Genomic DNA, 16,020 nt, shown 5'->3' with positions numbered 1-16,020 from the left:
ATTGTTCACACTCACCTAAATATGGAATTGTAGGAACCATTTTTAAGCTTCTGATGTACTCTCGTGTCCTTTTATAATTATCTTCCTTAGACAGCAAATAGTCTAACTTCTCAAAGGTGGTCTTGTCTTTCCGATTCAAAAGCTACAGAGAAAAGGGAGATCATAAAATTTTCAAAGACAAATCCACACAAAACTAACAGTCAGTAACTTCTTGAATTGCCCTGAGTAAAGGAGAGCATAGTCTAGTTAAGATTAAATTTAATCATCATCATCCAAAGCATCACAATGTTTGAAAACATGCTACCTGTTTAAAAAAAAGGCCATTTAGTGTAGGTCTTAAGCTATGAAAAAACATGACCATTATTTCTGACTAATTTGTCAGTGACTCTCACATCGCTAAGTTAGTTTTGAGTAACCTCAGCAATATTATATTTTTAGAGAAAAAGTGTGTTATAATACAGTCACCAATATTCTCACAACTTAGCAGAGTTGCTAAAAATCCTCTAAACTTAAAAGGACAAACAGTAATGGAAAATGCTCTAAATAAATGCAAATTGTGCTATTTTAACAGTGCCTTATTAAAAGTATGACTTTTCAGAAAAAAAGCATATGGAAAGTAAATCATTGTGATACTAAATCCATGTTTTCTACTTACTAGACTTATTACAGAAATCTAGAAAAAACATTTCGGAATGCAAAAATCCTAGACACAGGAGGCTGAAAAGTAAACATAAAATACACAACTGTAGCTAAAAGAACACATTTTCTGTTTCATCTGTTTTAAGAAACCCAGCAATATTTTCAAGACAGTCTTAAAAGCCAATTGAGCTGGGAGTGAGTGGAGAATTATGGCACTGTACACTGGCTTCTTGCATGTGTCCTTTCTGACAACAGACAGCTGCTCCATAGCACATTCTTTCATACACCTTTTTCCTCTGGAAAATTCCAGATCTTGTACTGCTTAGCTTTTAAGTTTAGTTGTGGATAAAAAAATAACATAGCAAGGATAGAAATGAATATATCAGAATAATTTTGATGTTTTCTTTTTAGCAGCACTGAGAATTGCTTGAGGCCCTCCCACTGCAATGTATTGTACTTTTGAACTACTGCGCCTACAAAGAGCCTGGCACCTCTTTACGTCTAAGTCAAATTAGTCACATACTTCATTTCACACATGAGCAGTTCTCCCGATTTATTTCCAACTTCATCAAGCTGCTCAAAACATCAGGCACTTACTTTTTTATTAGATTTTAACCTCATTCTGAGCAATTAAATCATAACATAGTTGCAAGCATTTTAAAAGCTTGATACACCTAAGACTTAAGTATAGCCATCTTTACTTATAAGGTCTGAACAGTCAGTGTGATCCATGGTGTGTGGAATACGTAATTGATGAGAATTACCCAAACCTTTGTATAGTTAAGACATAGAGTAGAAATCACCTGTAATTGTGTATACCTCTTTAAAGAAATATTTAAATTTACTCTAAGTTTGGCTAAGAAATTCTACCTTCCAGAGATGGAATTTCTGAAAATAGAGTTATCAATACTTTCAATGTCTAACATAAATAAAAACTGAAATGCATCACACAATAATCAGAAAATTAATGCTTGTAAGTTTGTAAAATGCCTTTCTCCTTCCTTTTAGATAATGTATTAAATTATACACTATGTTTTGGATAAGGGGACACTGATACACGTTCTGTACAAGGGTGTTCTAAGATTACTTATCAACAGAAGTCTTCTTGAGCATACAACCAGTGGCTTCTAGAATACACAGTGAAAAAGGAAATTTACAGGAAAACAGATGCAGCCAAAACTCTACTTTTCACAGAACATGTAACAGACCACTGCATCTGTTACCACAGTACCACAAAAATAAAAACATAGAAGCATATTCCTCCGGAGTTTACAATGTAACAAATTCCAAAGAAGCTCAGAATTCAAACAAGACAGAAGGGACAAGGGTCAAGGCAACACTTACAGCCCAAGTTTTAGTCAGCCTGAAGATAGGTGCGCTTTGCAGTGCTGACACCACAGACATAAGGGAATGAAGATTGTTCAGTTCTAGAAGCTTCTGAAAAAAGGGAATAGCTTTTAGCACATTTGAAAGTTAAGCAGGATTAATTAATATAAAAGTTGCATAAATAAACTATTATTTTTTCATTAATAAAATATAAAGTTTTCATCTATGACTGCAGACAAAATATTATCCCAATTATCACAATGTCATGTGCCAGATTCTTAAGACCACTTTAAAAGCTGCTAATTTTACAAGTATACCCCATCAGTATAATAGGCATTTCAGTTTCAAGAATACAAACAGTACCAGTACTTGATTTATTTGTTATTTACTAAGGCTATTCCTTCAGGAACAGAAAACAGGAAAAAAAGTATTTGATGCATTGTTCTTGAAGTCATGTAATTTTAGAAATCAAATATTTAATCAAGCAAAAACATTACACAAAGATGCTGACAACCCTCTCAGAATTAACACAATTTTTACCTTTGTAATCTGTTTTATAGGAAAAATTTACCTCACTTCAATGTATTTTGAATTTACTCTGTGTGTTGACAATTACTCAAAACACACTGAACACAATACAAAAATTGTTTTGTACTACATGGAAAATATTATTTTAATTACCTACGTGCGTACGCGATTTCACGCATACAAAATTCACACTTGGGACTTTGATCCAAGTGCTGTGTCACTCAGGGTCATATAAAACAGAATGACTGCAGGTCATGAAAGAGATAATTATTTTTAAATTTGTTTGTTTTAAAGTTAAGAGTAAAATGCAGTGCTCAAACTCAATAAAATAACTGAGCTTTAACAGCAGTGCTTTATACCAACAACTACATATTGCAAGCAGGAATAAAAGTCTCACAATAGCTATTTTAGAAGCACGGAATTTATTTTCATAAAAGTTAAGTTAGAAAATGGTGGGAGATAAAAACCACATTTGATGTTGTCAACACACAATTAGCCACCAACAACCCAAACAACTTTTAAACTTGATAGATAGAGGTACAGAATGAGTCCCGCTGAACTGGGTAGGTTCATCTAACCAAGTAGAAAAGAAAAGTTCTCGTTCCTTTCCTTTATCTTAATCATGTAGTACAACATAACACGTGCTAAAACAGAATTGTTACTCTCTGCAATCCAAGAAAGGCTCACAGGAGTAGTGCAGAAACAAGCACAAAGGAATTAAGGTTTTGAATGATAGTGTAAGAAATCTGCACTTACTTTAGCTATTTTCACGAAGTGGCTCAGTATTTCTGCCCTTATTTTTAAGGTCTGTGCTGTTAATATTTCTCGTACAACCCAAAAACTGACCTATAAAGTAAACACATACAACTTTAATTTATTAAAAAAAAATTGACTTTATTAGTCTAGTAGATTAAATATTTGCAAACTCTCACAATGGTCCAGGAAGAAAACAAGATAAGGAAAGAAAAGATTTCTGATCGCATGAATTCTCATCTGTATCACTGCAATTGACCAGAAGCATTACCAGCACAAGAGGTGGAGAAGTGAGACAACACCAAGATAACCGAATGAGCAAGTGAAACCCAGAAAAAAAGAAAAAAAAATTGCTAATGTTGCACCATAGCAAAACAAATCAGGAACTAATAATTGAGGAACAAATGGTCTACAGGAACAACATGAAAATGAGAACAAAGCAATTGAAAACAGGAGTTGCAATTTAAAAATCTTAATTCTCATTTGGAAAAATAGGTTTTAATTCACATGAGTAGTTCTGTTTAACTTTATACTCAAAGACAACTATCAAACAGTACCTGTACATGACAGTAATCAAATTATATACCTGGTTAAACCTCCTAGTAAAGGCAACAATATTTGGAGCGAGGGTGTGTTTTTCTTTCTTATTCCATCCACAGCTGGCTAGTTCCTAGGAAACACATTTAAAAACTGCTTTAAAAAATTGATACGAGTTCTCCTTAACACTAATTCTAAATCACTTTTTTGTTTTTAGAACCACAAGTCTCAATTTCAATCAAAATGTTGTTCAACTTTCCAAATGTACACTACTAATTTTAGACACCTTTATATGAAAAGGCAGAGTCAGCCAAAGAGAATTCTGCCTCTGAAAAGCACTTTGTAATGCTGATAAATGGAGCACACTCTAGAGATCTGTACATGCCTGCGCGAGCAGCAGGAAAAGCACTTCCAGCTCCAAACACATTTTGAATCCCCATCTCCAGCACCTAAAACTTCTGCAGATCAAAATGCCAATTTGCATCTGTCAAATGCATCAAGGACACAGATCCTCCACATGAACAGTCCATGTCTAGTCTTATGATACTAGAAATCATATGTTTATGTGGAAAAAAAAATCTCAGACACTCTACTTAGGACAGCAAAACATACCTTTGTCAGAAAAGTGGAAGAGATCAGTAACCTAAGGATATCAAGCGGTTGCAAGAGGGCTAGTGAGTAACAATGTAAAACTCTGTGTGTGGCAAAATCATCTGACTAGGTTTAAACTCAGACTGAATAGGAAGGTTGATAAAAGAGAGTGATTCAAAATGCCCTTCCTGATTTTTTTATACTGCTACAATATACTCTGTTCAATAATTACACTTCATCTCTTATTTTTTTGGTATGGAAGGATGCTGAGTTTCCTCAATGTGCACACTCACAGAAAACATTCCCATCAAGTGTGCAAAACCCTGAAATTTGTGGAGATTGCAATTTCAGGACTTGGGAAAAAAAATCTAAAGTCACATAGAAATCTAACATGTAAGCATAATTATTTCTGCTGGAGAACAAAGAATTGTTAACTAGACATCCTCTTTCCAAACTCTGCAAAGTAAAATGCAGATGTGTTTTTTAGTAATAGCTGTTGAAAAGCAGGAAAAAGCCTCAGCAAATATGACACTTAAAGGATGTTTGTGTGTTTGAGATAAGATTTAGCAATCAAAACTCTAAAATCTTAGGTATTTCCATCCACGCATAAGGTCATGTTAAAATAATAAAACCTTAAATTTCAACTAGAAAATGTTAACTTTCTTAGTCTAATAACTTACCTAATAGCAAGGGGCAGTTTCATGACAAATACACAAACTATTTCTTGCTTTAAAACCTCGTCCTACAGTTGTCAGAATTTCAGGATAGAAACAGTTGCTTATTTTTGGCAAACAAACTATATTGATGATGCCCATAAAATGAAAATCAGAAAGCACAATTAACAACTAATACTTCATGGTAACTGTTACATATTCAAAGATCTATATTCTAGCAGAAACTGAAAATACAAGAGTTTTCCTTCTGATCACTCCTCAGTGAGTTACATCTATTTGCCAGAGTACAACTTCAGTAAATTTCATTTCCAAAAGGCAAAATGAAGCAATTACAAAGGAGAAGAACAGCAAATCAATTGTTTTGGCATATTTTTTTGCTATAAAATTCTATGGCACAGGTTTCATAGCAACTAAAGTAAATGCAAAATTTGCTTTAAAAATTAACATCTATAGTTTTGCATTTTACTTTTTAGTTCATTCATCTCCTCAGAGTATGACACTACCTCTGCTATTGGCAAAGGTAGTTAGAATAAAAAACTCCATCCGTTTTGTTCTGATATTTGTCTAAACAAAACTTCCTCATGGAAAAGTATCTATGTATCAATTTGTACATATTGAAAATTTTTTGCGAGCAGACTTTTCTATGGGCATTGCTATTTTTTTATTGCATTGTTTGTTTGCCATTTTCTTCCCCACAGGAAAGAAAAGTCTCCCCAACTGCCTGGAGCACATATGTAATTTCAGAAGTATGAAAGTGTTTTCAGCTATAAAACTGTCTTGGTGTTCTTGGGGGGAAAAAAGTAATTATCTGACAGGAAGGACAGACAACAGACAAATTTTTGACTTCCTTCCTATATTTTCTCAAAATAGAAGTCTGCTAATCTCTCTGAACTATTGCAATAAATGATGACTTGTTTTGTTAGTGACCTAATTAGCTGGCTAGAGCTTCCACCAAAAATCTTCTAAACTTGACTGCCCCTACTGATGTTGCCAGAAATTCAGTTCTGCTGACATTATGAGGGAGCATGGGCTGCCCTTTATATAACCATGATATTCCAACCTTAGGACAAGAAGACAACAAACCACAATGGATACATGCTCTTATATTCAAAAACACCTGAAGCAGGAGTCATGTGATTCTTGTACCTTTTGCAGTAAATAAATTTATCATACTTTTATGCAAATTTGTCATGTTCTGACAACTACTTCTATTCTTCATTTCTCAAGTTCTTATTACTGATTTTCAAAGGTCTATGTTAACTTTGACTGCTTTTCTTCAACAGGCCTCGAGTTCCCTTCTGCGTCTTTCTTAAAAGGTTAAAATCTTAAAAGACGATAATACACTAACTTTTAAGGGTTGGGGCTGATTTAATCCCAGCATTTATTATTCTGAATCTTAAAAATGATTGTACGAATTAAGAAGCTTATAAAGCAGCTGATGCAGTCTAAAATTGAGATTATGAGCAGAGGCAGGAGTCAAAAGTCTGGAATCAGATATTTGAAAAACAGCAGCAGAATGGAGAATAGAGAATTTTTACACTTGATGAAGTTATCCTGAAGAAACACTCCACTCAAAGCAAGACAAGAAGACTTCCAGAAATGCATAGTTATCCCCTTTGGCAACAGATGACCAACCAAAGTAACTCATGCTGGATTACAGATTCACAGTACTAACAGGGAATATACCTAGAAAAACATTAATGCAGTGCAAGAAGGTGAGCATTTTTGATCAAAAAAAGCATTCTTTGAATCGTCACATTTCCTCAGGCACTGAATTCCAAAGATGTAAGCAGATGGTTTAAGAAAACCTACCTCAGGCTGTATAGCTTTAAATACTGGCATATCCATCAATGTTATCTGGCTCTGAAATGAAGACAGAATTTCACATCATGTAATATGAAGAGCTAACAATGACGTATTTCTATCTGCCCTTCATTAACTACAAACCACACACATATTCCTCACTAACCAGAACTAACCTATGCTAGGGTAACTTAAAGACTTAAAAAAATGCAAATGACTTTATACAGTAAAACAAATATGCTGTGTCAAGTCAGTACTAAATTATTAAATCCCAAGACAGGATTATTTTATTGAAATTGATAAAGTCAGAAATTTGCTTTTAAAAACACTGGAGGTTTATTTAAAAGCTGGGTTTTTTTAAAGAAAAAATATTTCATGTATTTTTTAGTACTCTGCGACCCTGAGTATTATACAAGCTTAAATGCAAAAACAACATTTATACTTACAGCAAACTCCTCAGGAGTTACTTTCAACACATCAAATACAACTGCATCATAGCTTTTATTGGCATAATCCGAACTTCGCCCTTCCAGAGAATCTGAGCTGCTACTACCCTACAAAGAAAAAATAGTAGACTTATCTGCAGAATGACTAATTTCATCTCAAAATGACTAACTCCATTTTCATGGTATATGACACTGCTCTGAACTCACCAACAATACATGGCTGCTCTAAGTTACAGAGCAACAGGTCAAAAGTGTTATTTAAAAGTAAACAAAATTAGTAGTCATTAACAACAACAATAAAAAAATGTGGCTGTGAACACCAAAAACCATGGAGCGTTCTACAATTACTCTCTTGACATGTTAGTTCCTTTTCTTACAAATGGTGTGGTGTTTAATTAGTAGTGAAAGGGCTTCTGTGAAAGCTGAAACCAGCCAAAACTTCCATTTTGATACAGGAGCTAATAAAACCCAATGAACTGTACCTCTGGAGTGGCGGAGGTGACCATCACACTGGCCATGAGGTCATTCCTTTTATACATGCTCTCCACAAGATGTGGGAAGTTTCAGCTCAGCCAACACTGGTTGAAAACAGAAAACACAAATTCCTGCAAGGCAAATTATTTGTGGAATAAGTCAAATTTATTAAAAAATCCAAAATGCACAAAGAAAATAACCCAGCAATACAATACAAGATATTTCATTTTTCCTACTCTGAGCAAAGGACTTAGGAAACAAGATTATCTTAGGAGATAGATGCTCTTTTCCAGGTTCCACCTGTGAAGGAGTACAATTGAATATTGCTAAAGCCATGCCAAGTCCTTACCCTTATCTCCACTCAACTCAAGAAATGCAGGGGGAAAAAAAGTGTACTATTTGTCATTCATGTTGAATTAAGTTTTATATAAAAGTCCCTCCCAGACAGGACAAAGTCTCCGAAACTGCAGGCTACCACAAACTGCTTACAGAACTAGCAACTCAGCTCAAGCTCTGATTCTTTTTAACTGAGCAAACAGCATGGTTGTGCCATCATTCCCCACAGCACACATGGATGAGCCCATGGCAGGCACTGCCACTGATTCCTGTAAATGGACTCTTTCAGCAAAATCTGTAGTTGTTCATATGTGCAGCAAGGGATACTGCCACATCTCCCTCTGCATCCTTGTGTCCCCTCCCACAACACTGAGTGCACCAACAGAAAGATTCTGAAAAAACAAAACAGCTAAGAATAAAAATAACTTGTTTTACTCTCTCTAGAAAGATGAAGTCTTCACTTCTCATTCCTACAATGACAAACAGTTCTCCCCAGGATCTCGCAGGAAACAAGTCACGAATTTTGCTTCAAATAATGCCAAAATCTTCTCTGCTAAACAAGGCATGAGTCAATTCCTTTTACATTTTCACCTGATAAGGTTAAGTCATTTTGAGCACTAACAAGCTGCTAAGCATTTCTAGGTCTGGAGTTGCTCTTCTTAACAGTCCTTACAATCCTGAAGTGGAAAGTAATTCTGTAGATGTAATTTCTTTAACATGTGGCATTTACATTAAGGCCACAAAAATATTCTTGTGTTCTCCATCCCTGTCTTTCTGAATAGGTTCTCCAGGGCATGAGGAATCAATAACGATGTGAAAGGGGAAAGAAAAATCTCAGATGTGAACTTGTATCATGCCCAAGTTCAGTTTTACACCAAGTTTTAATGTTCATTATATCAAAGTGAGACAAAAATGCTTTAAGAGCTAAACCCAAAAGCACTAATATACTTTCGCCTTTCAACATTCAGCATGTACATAAATCTTGCAAGGCTAGAAACTTTCACTCTAGACAGGATCAAAATAGATTCCCCTTGCCTTAGCCCTTCCCCCAAATGTTCCCAATATAACACAAGCATTAAAAATGCACTGCTTTCTCCTATGTGCAAAGATTTCTCCAAGATTCACATCTATGAAAAAATGCTTCTCTACACACCCACTTGTTTTTCTACCTTTGTGAAAGTCATAGGAAGCAATTATCCTTTTAAGTCAAGTCCACTTGATCATTTGAAGTGTTTCCCCATCTGCAGAAAGCATCACTCTGCATACAAAGTCAGACAGGAGCTAATACTATGCCCATGGTATGAAGAGGCTGTCAGACAACATAGATAAAGATGTTGATACATCTAATTAATAATAATATTAATATTATTATTAAATAATATTCCCCTGTACTTGCCATATTTCACACCAACCAGAATAAAAAGAAATCTCTCAAATCCCAGAAATTATCAAAGGCCCAAAATGTTGGCAACAAAATGTACGAAGTCACTTAAATGACATACAACTTCTTTTCACAGCTTTTGATTCATACAATTTCTTTTAACTTGCTCAGGTTAATCATTAAAATGATGTATTACACAAACAGCACTAAAAATCAAAACTAAGGAAACACCTTATCTGCTTGCACGGGAGGTTCACAGGCACACTGCAGTAGATCTCCTTCATAGGCTGCCAGAAGCAAAGTGGATAAATCAGCATGCAACAGACACCAGAGGTTGTCTGTTCTTCTTTGCCAATTTGACAAACCCATTTAGATATGGAGCGCTCTCTGAAGCAAAACTGAAGACACTGCAAAAACAACTGGAAAAAAAACCCAAAAATACCACCATCAAAACCAAGCACAGAAGCAAACCTTAGAGGCATTATTTTACCGGCATTTGTCTATTCTTGTTATCTATGCCACAGAAGCAACATTCTCTGAAAGCAAAATACAAATTTTATATTGCTGTTAATAATATGCATGTAATGCAGTCAAAGTGCCCATAAGTTCTGTCTCAGTACTAGTTACCCAACTCACAAGAAATTCACTGAGACTCTTAAGCATAGAAAACCACTTCTGGCCAACAAAGTCCACGTGCTCTCATTTCTGAATGCTAGCAGAGCAATCTGAGGAAGTTACTGACTGTTCACATTGCTTTCACCAAATACAAAGATAATCATGTCAGCAACCACTGATGACCGTTGCTCTTATTGATTTTTTTTCACTGAAAGGAAAAATAGTGAGCTATATGTGCTTCTCACCAGTCCTAATTCAGCCATTCCAGACTCTGCAAGTCAACTGGCTTAGCTGATTTCAAAAACCATTTACTTACTACTTTCATTAGTTGATTATGGTTTTCCTAATACCATGCATCATGAACTGAGAGCTGCAACATGCTTTTAAGAAAATATACTTCAGCATTCTACCAAAAGATAAATGTTCTTTCTTAAGCTTAAATTAGCTGGACAACTGGTTCAGTGAGAACAATCAAAGTGCACTAGGGCCCTACCTGGGCACTGATAAACTTGGTAGAACCAACAGAAGTAACCAGCAGAGTTTGCCGTTTTTAAAAAATAAATTTAGAAGGGAAACACAAACCTCAAAAGCACTGAGCAACACTGATGCAAGATCATTTAAGCACCACCTGACAGCATCCTTTCCCAAAAGTACAAACACCATTTCATTTGACACACATGTTGTGTCTTCATTTGTGCCCCATTCAGTAAGTATCACCTCTCAAACTCCGTTTCTCATCCCCTCACGTATGATTCCTACAAAGTGGAGGGGAAAAGAACCATATCTCCTAGAGTAATTATAGAAAATACCCATGTAAACCCCACTTCCTTCAGAAAATAATTATCTGAGCCCTTTTATGACAGCCACTTCATATACAAACACAGATATTAGACCAGACAGTTGAGCTGTGTTAATGGTCATACTGCTTTATATGAAAAATCTCTTAATTTCAAAAAGTCCTTCTGAAGTACTTAAACAATAGACTTGGGTGGATATTTGGACAACATGAAAAATTCTGGAGCACTTGAAAGCCTGGATTTAAATAATTGCCTACCAACAGTTTATTAAGAACAAAGCAATTACACTAGAGAAGATCAGTCATAGAAATGTAATGGCTTTTTAAAGCTCTTCCAGAGCAAACACTTGTGTATTTTCAGTATCCATTTCACCAGGAAGTCCCCAATATATTTCACTGCACTTTAGGCAACAGTACCACCTATAGACAAAATACACTATGAACAATTTAGCAGTTTCATGCATATCCTTTTCTCAGAAACTTCTTACTATATTTAATGATGAATAATTAAAATGCAACAGAAATAAAATGGGGCTGTGGATTGATTCAGCTGACCATAAACTGAGATCACTCAAGTAAATAACTATTCCTCAATAACATGCATTGTCCCTGAGTAAATAGGCTGAAAAAACTTGAATCTTGCATAATTTCCCAAGAGCTGCCAATGGATCAAGTGTAATTCAGGAAAAAGTACATTCAAAGTTAACTTCCCTTCCTAAAATTCTCTCAACTCTCCTCCCTCCACCCCTCCAGTGCATGTACTCAAACGAGTTTGACTGTGAGCAGAGAAGCAGCTGCTGTGACAAGTTCAAGAAACAACTTCAGAATCCAAGTCCTAAACTCTTGGGTTTTATGAATACACAACTGATTTGAATTATATCTAACAGTACATTAAAAACAACACCTAATGCGCAGGTCATGCTTTTATTACATGCTTTACTTGATTTGTCACATGTTACACTAGACTGCCATTGGTCCCTTTGTTGTCACTAAGCTGCCCTACAACAATTAAAATTCCAGCTTTTCAAAGTAACTGTCATCAGGCAACCTGGATACAAAGACATGTGCGGCAGTCACTACACCAAAAAGGTAAGCTAGCATTCTGCAAGTGGAATAAAAATAAGGTTGTCTTATTTTTCAAAATTACAATGAATGCAATGTCTCAGTTTTCTACTATAGGAGCTGTATGCAAAATTTCATAACAAAAGGCTGTCAAAAACTATTTCAAATCTCACACAATCCTCAGCTGCTAAAACCACGAAAGAGTAGGAAACTGACAATGCCAGATGAATGCACAATGCTATTCTTCTGATTACGCCCCATGTCGTTACTGTATCCACTGATTACTGAGCTCACCCTAATGACCATTTATTATATTTACAAATTTACTCTTAAATGTTTTCTTCTCTCCATTCTTCTACCTGCACCATTACTTACTGCACTAGGAAGTAAAGTAATATTATGATCAAAATTACTTGTATAAGCCAAAAAAGTACAATAAAGTGAATTCTCCTAAGACAGTAGACAGATCTCCCTCTGGTTACCTAAATTAAGACAAGAAATACAGTACAGGTTTCTAATCATCAGAAACCATTTGAAGAACTTTGCATAGACTGGAATTTTATCTGTGTCTGGAAACCTTTACATCAAGGTTCCATATCAAGACAGAGCTTCAGTGCTCTCTCCAGCAGAAGTCCTCCTTCAAAAGTCATTACCCTTCAAGCAAATCTGCAAACTTGAATATCTTAGAAGACCAAGATATATGTTTAGGGAAGTTTTATTTTAAGGGAATCTTCCCAAAAGGAAAAAAAATCTTCAGTTACAGGAAAAGAAACATGTACCTGTAAACTACAGTAAAATACTATCACAACTCAAGTTCTCTAAACAGAAGAGAACTGACAGACACTTCTGTAATCTCTGGTTATCAAATATAGGTGAAAACATGAAATACCTGTAACTCTAAATACAATTGCATACTTACGGTGGAATAAGGCAGCTCTGCTCTCAACCCATTTTGCTGCACACCTCCATTAGTTTGTTGCTGGGTCTAGCTCTGGCCTTTCAGCAGTTTTATCTCTTGTTTAAAATCATAACATTCCTGTAAATACCAGGAAACAGGATTATGGTGACATTTATTTTACAACTCGATTCTTTTCAAACTGTGCACTCCTCACCTGAAACACGTGCTCTGTTATATTTATTCTTACCTCTCCCCCACAACTTTCATGGTTAATTCCCCATGCTAGTTTCATTGGTATTTGACAAATTCCCAAACTCAAAAGAACTACATATACATCACAGAGAGAAGAGCAATGTATTGTAAGTTTCATAGCTAAATATACTCCAAATATGTGCTTGTAACTCCCCCTCACTCTGTCAATCAACACAAGGTCCAAGCCAACATGCATTATTTATTGGTTTCACTCACTTTTTTCAAGGTGCTTTATGAATTGTAAATGCTACTCATCCTCACACCATTTTCTTCAAGGCTTACTAAACAAAGCAAAATGGACACAAATCCAAATACAGTAATTCTTTTATCTCTGTATCAGCAAATAAAGCCATAGCTCTTCCAACAAATGTGATCAGCTACAAACCTGAGAAAAATACTGCTTAGGTAACTAATTTTGGTGATATTTACATTAGGCATAGCCCTTCCTTCTTCTCTTCTTTTGCCTTATAGCAACTTCTATAAAACCTAATGTTTAATAAAATTACCCATCAAATGAAAAGAAAATAATCTCAAAGACAGCTTCTTTTACATAGACTGACATGAAAATCTCATTAAAGCCCATGTTGCTTTGATAGAGGTAAAAATCACTGCAGGTCAATTGGTGTTACAACTGTGCCTCTACTACAGTTTTTATTTTCGTTCTACCACTAGGGAACCTCCCCCTTAAAAAAGTCTGTCTTCTAGACTAACTATACACAATTCCTACTGGTGTCAAAGCAAGCTATCTTTTGCTAGAAAAGCAGTATTCTTTTGACACACCCAAAACTCATCCAATAGGTACTCCTTGCATGAGTAAATGATCCTAGTTTATAAAACAATCAAAATGACAAGTTAAAAATGGATTAGTATCTACCTAAGTATTTCAATCAAATTACAGACATTATGCCTGATGTCTGCCCTGCATCAGATGGCATTTTAATAAAGGGCAAACTTTGTACTTACTATGCACCTGAACTTCTGGATGTCTTTGCTTCACTAAAATAAGGCAAATAAACAGAAAAAACTAATAAAATACCTTGGTTTGAAAGTGTTTTGTACTTATTTTTCTAAAAATTCGTGCTACTTCATGCAGGATGGGCAACATACAGAAAACAAACAAGCCAGTGTGTGTAGTTCTGCCTTTACAGCAGCTTCCTGTCCCACTCAGACATGACGGACACCTACCAGGCATGAAAAATATCTAACTATCAACGTTAGACATAAAAGACATATTGCAACATTCATAGATAAGGTTTATGAGGCAAGGAATATTCTTCTGTATTTCAGAGACATCTATGCATTTCAATTTTTTCAATAATTAGCATGACAAGAATACATATGTTCCATTCAGTTGGGTTCAGAACAACAAACTACAGACAAAAGGCATGATGTGCTTCTATAACCAAGAATTTCAACATCCATTCCTCCATCCACTACATGCCAAAGCCCCAGGCTGACATCAGCCTGCAGAAGCTAGACCAAAAACTATCTGAAGCGATCTGAAAACAGGTCTCTTAACAAGACCCGCACGGTTTCATCCACATGATATGCAGACAGTTTTCAAATTTATTCCTAAAGACACAGGAGGACGTAGCCAACCCTAGGCGCTCTCCATCTGCTCCCACACCCGCAGCAAGGCAGCTCCCGCTGTCCGCCCGGACCCGCGCCGGCCCCGCCGGGCCAGCCCCGAGCCCCGCGGGGCCGTGGGGAGCGCGGCGGGCGGCGATGCGGCAGCACCCGCGCCGCCCCCGGGGAGCCGGGAGCCGCCGGCTTCCCGCAAGCGGCGCCTCCGGAGGGCGAGCGCCCGTCTGGGCCTGTCGCCGCAGAGCTCCGCCCGCAACACACGCCGGAGCAGGGGCGGCAGAAGGCTGAGGGACGAGGGGCTTGGCGGCCTGTCCCACCTTTTGTGCCGGACACGAGGGGCTCGTCCGCAGCTCACCTGTTCGGGACGCGACGTCCCCAGCAACGCCCACGACCTCTCTCGGTGAGAGGGAGGCGCCCTCAGCACCGCCGGGGACGAGGCCCGGCCCGGCTGGGGACCGTGGGGCGGGGCCGGGGCGCGCCGACTGACGCGCGTGCCAGCCAACCGGCTCCCCGCGCGGGAGCGCGCACCAATGGGCCCGGGCGGGGCGGGAGCGCGCGAGCGCAGGTGCTGCGGCGCCGTCCTTGGCTGCGCCCGCCCCGCCCGCGCCCCCTGGCGGTCGCAGTGCGGCTGCGCACGTGGCTCCGTGAGGGCGGCGGGAGCGCGGGCTCCGGGCAAGGCGAACCCGGGGTCCCCGAGCGGGGCGAGCCCGGGGTTCCGGACCGGGGCGAACCCGGGGGTCCGGGCAGGGCTTCCGAACAGCCCGAGCGTCCCTCCCGGTGGCGGCTCGGCCCCGAGCAGCGGCTCTGGTCGCTCCCGGAGAAGAGTCGGTGAAGCGCCGGCCGCTCGCGTCGCCTCACCGCAGCATGGGCCGTGCCTCTCCCTTGCCGTGCACCGACGAAACTAAAACTGGGGTCAGGTTCAGGTCCGGGTGATGATGCTGCAGGTCAGTGACCGTGTGTGTTCTTCCGAGGTAATCAAGCAGAGCTTTGTGGGCTTCTTGGTGGTACTTGAAGCAACGAGTCAAAAGGATGGTGCCCCTTTCTCTGATTTACAGCTTCTCTAAAGCAACACTCAGGCACGGTGTGCAGGCATCACTACAGGAAAACACAGGCTCTGTGGAGTGGTAAGGTACATGCAGGATGCCACGCAGCCCATCGGACTGGCCTGCAGGTTTGCACGTTAGAGAACAAAAGCCTAGTGAGGGTACGCAGAGGAAGCTTTGAGATACTGCATGATGCCCTGAATACATTTATAAGGTGTTTTCCAATTTCCTGGTTATCAAAGGTTTTCAGTACCTATCAAACTCAGAGCAGTTTAAACATCT

General features: G+C 38.2%; 1 protein-coding gene across 7 annotated transcripts in view; it reads right to left on the bottom strand.

The window, feature by feature from the left end:
* The window catches only part of RALGPS1 (Ral GEF with PH domain and SH3 binding motif 1), a 68,885-nt gene extending 53,719 nt beyond the window's left edge, over positions 1-15,166 (bottom strand). For 3 of the 7 annotated variants that reach the window (XR_005952825.1, XM_041406371.1, XM_041406376.1), the window contains exons 1-10: positions 15,051-15,166; positions 12,881-12,997; positions 9,720-9,907; positions 7,780-7,902; positions 7,298-7,405; positions 6,861-6,911; positions 3,833-3,916; positions 3,250-3,339; positions 1,984-2,076; positions 16-142 (exon numbers count right to left, since the gene is read on the bottom strand). Coding sequence is in view for 6 of the 7 variants with exons in the window: in XM_041406371.1 (XP_041262305.1) it covers positions 16-142; positions 1,984-2,076; positions 3,250-3,339; positions 3,833-3,916; positions 6,861-6,911; positions 7,298-7,405; positions 7,780-7,836 (610 nt within the window). In the remaining variant the exon portion in view is untranslated. Of the gene's footprint in view, positions 1-15; positions 143-1,983; positions 2,077-3,249; positions 3,340-3,832; positions 3,917-6,860; positions 6,912-7,297; positions 7,406-7,779; positions 7,903-9,276; positions 9,417-9,719; positions 9,908-12,880; positions 12,998-15,012 lie in introns of those variants that run through there. The other 4 variants (XM_041406373.1, XM_041406374.1, XM_041406372.1 and 1 more) reach the window with 4 other exon arrangements.
* Between the last annotated feature and the right edge of the window lie 854 nt (positions 15,167-16,020).

Source organism: Onychostruthus taczanowskii, unplaced genomic scaffold, assembly GCF_017590055.1.
Source record: "Onychostruthus taczanowskii isolate IOZ18803 unplaced genomic scaffold, ASM1759005v1 scaffold25, whole genome shotgun sequence".
NCBI classification, from domain to species: Eukaryota; Metazoa; Chordata; class Aves; order Passeriformes; family Passeridae; genus Onychostruthus; species Onychostruthus taczanowskii.
This window is presented reverse-complemented; position numbering and strand designations above follow the sequence as displayed.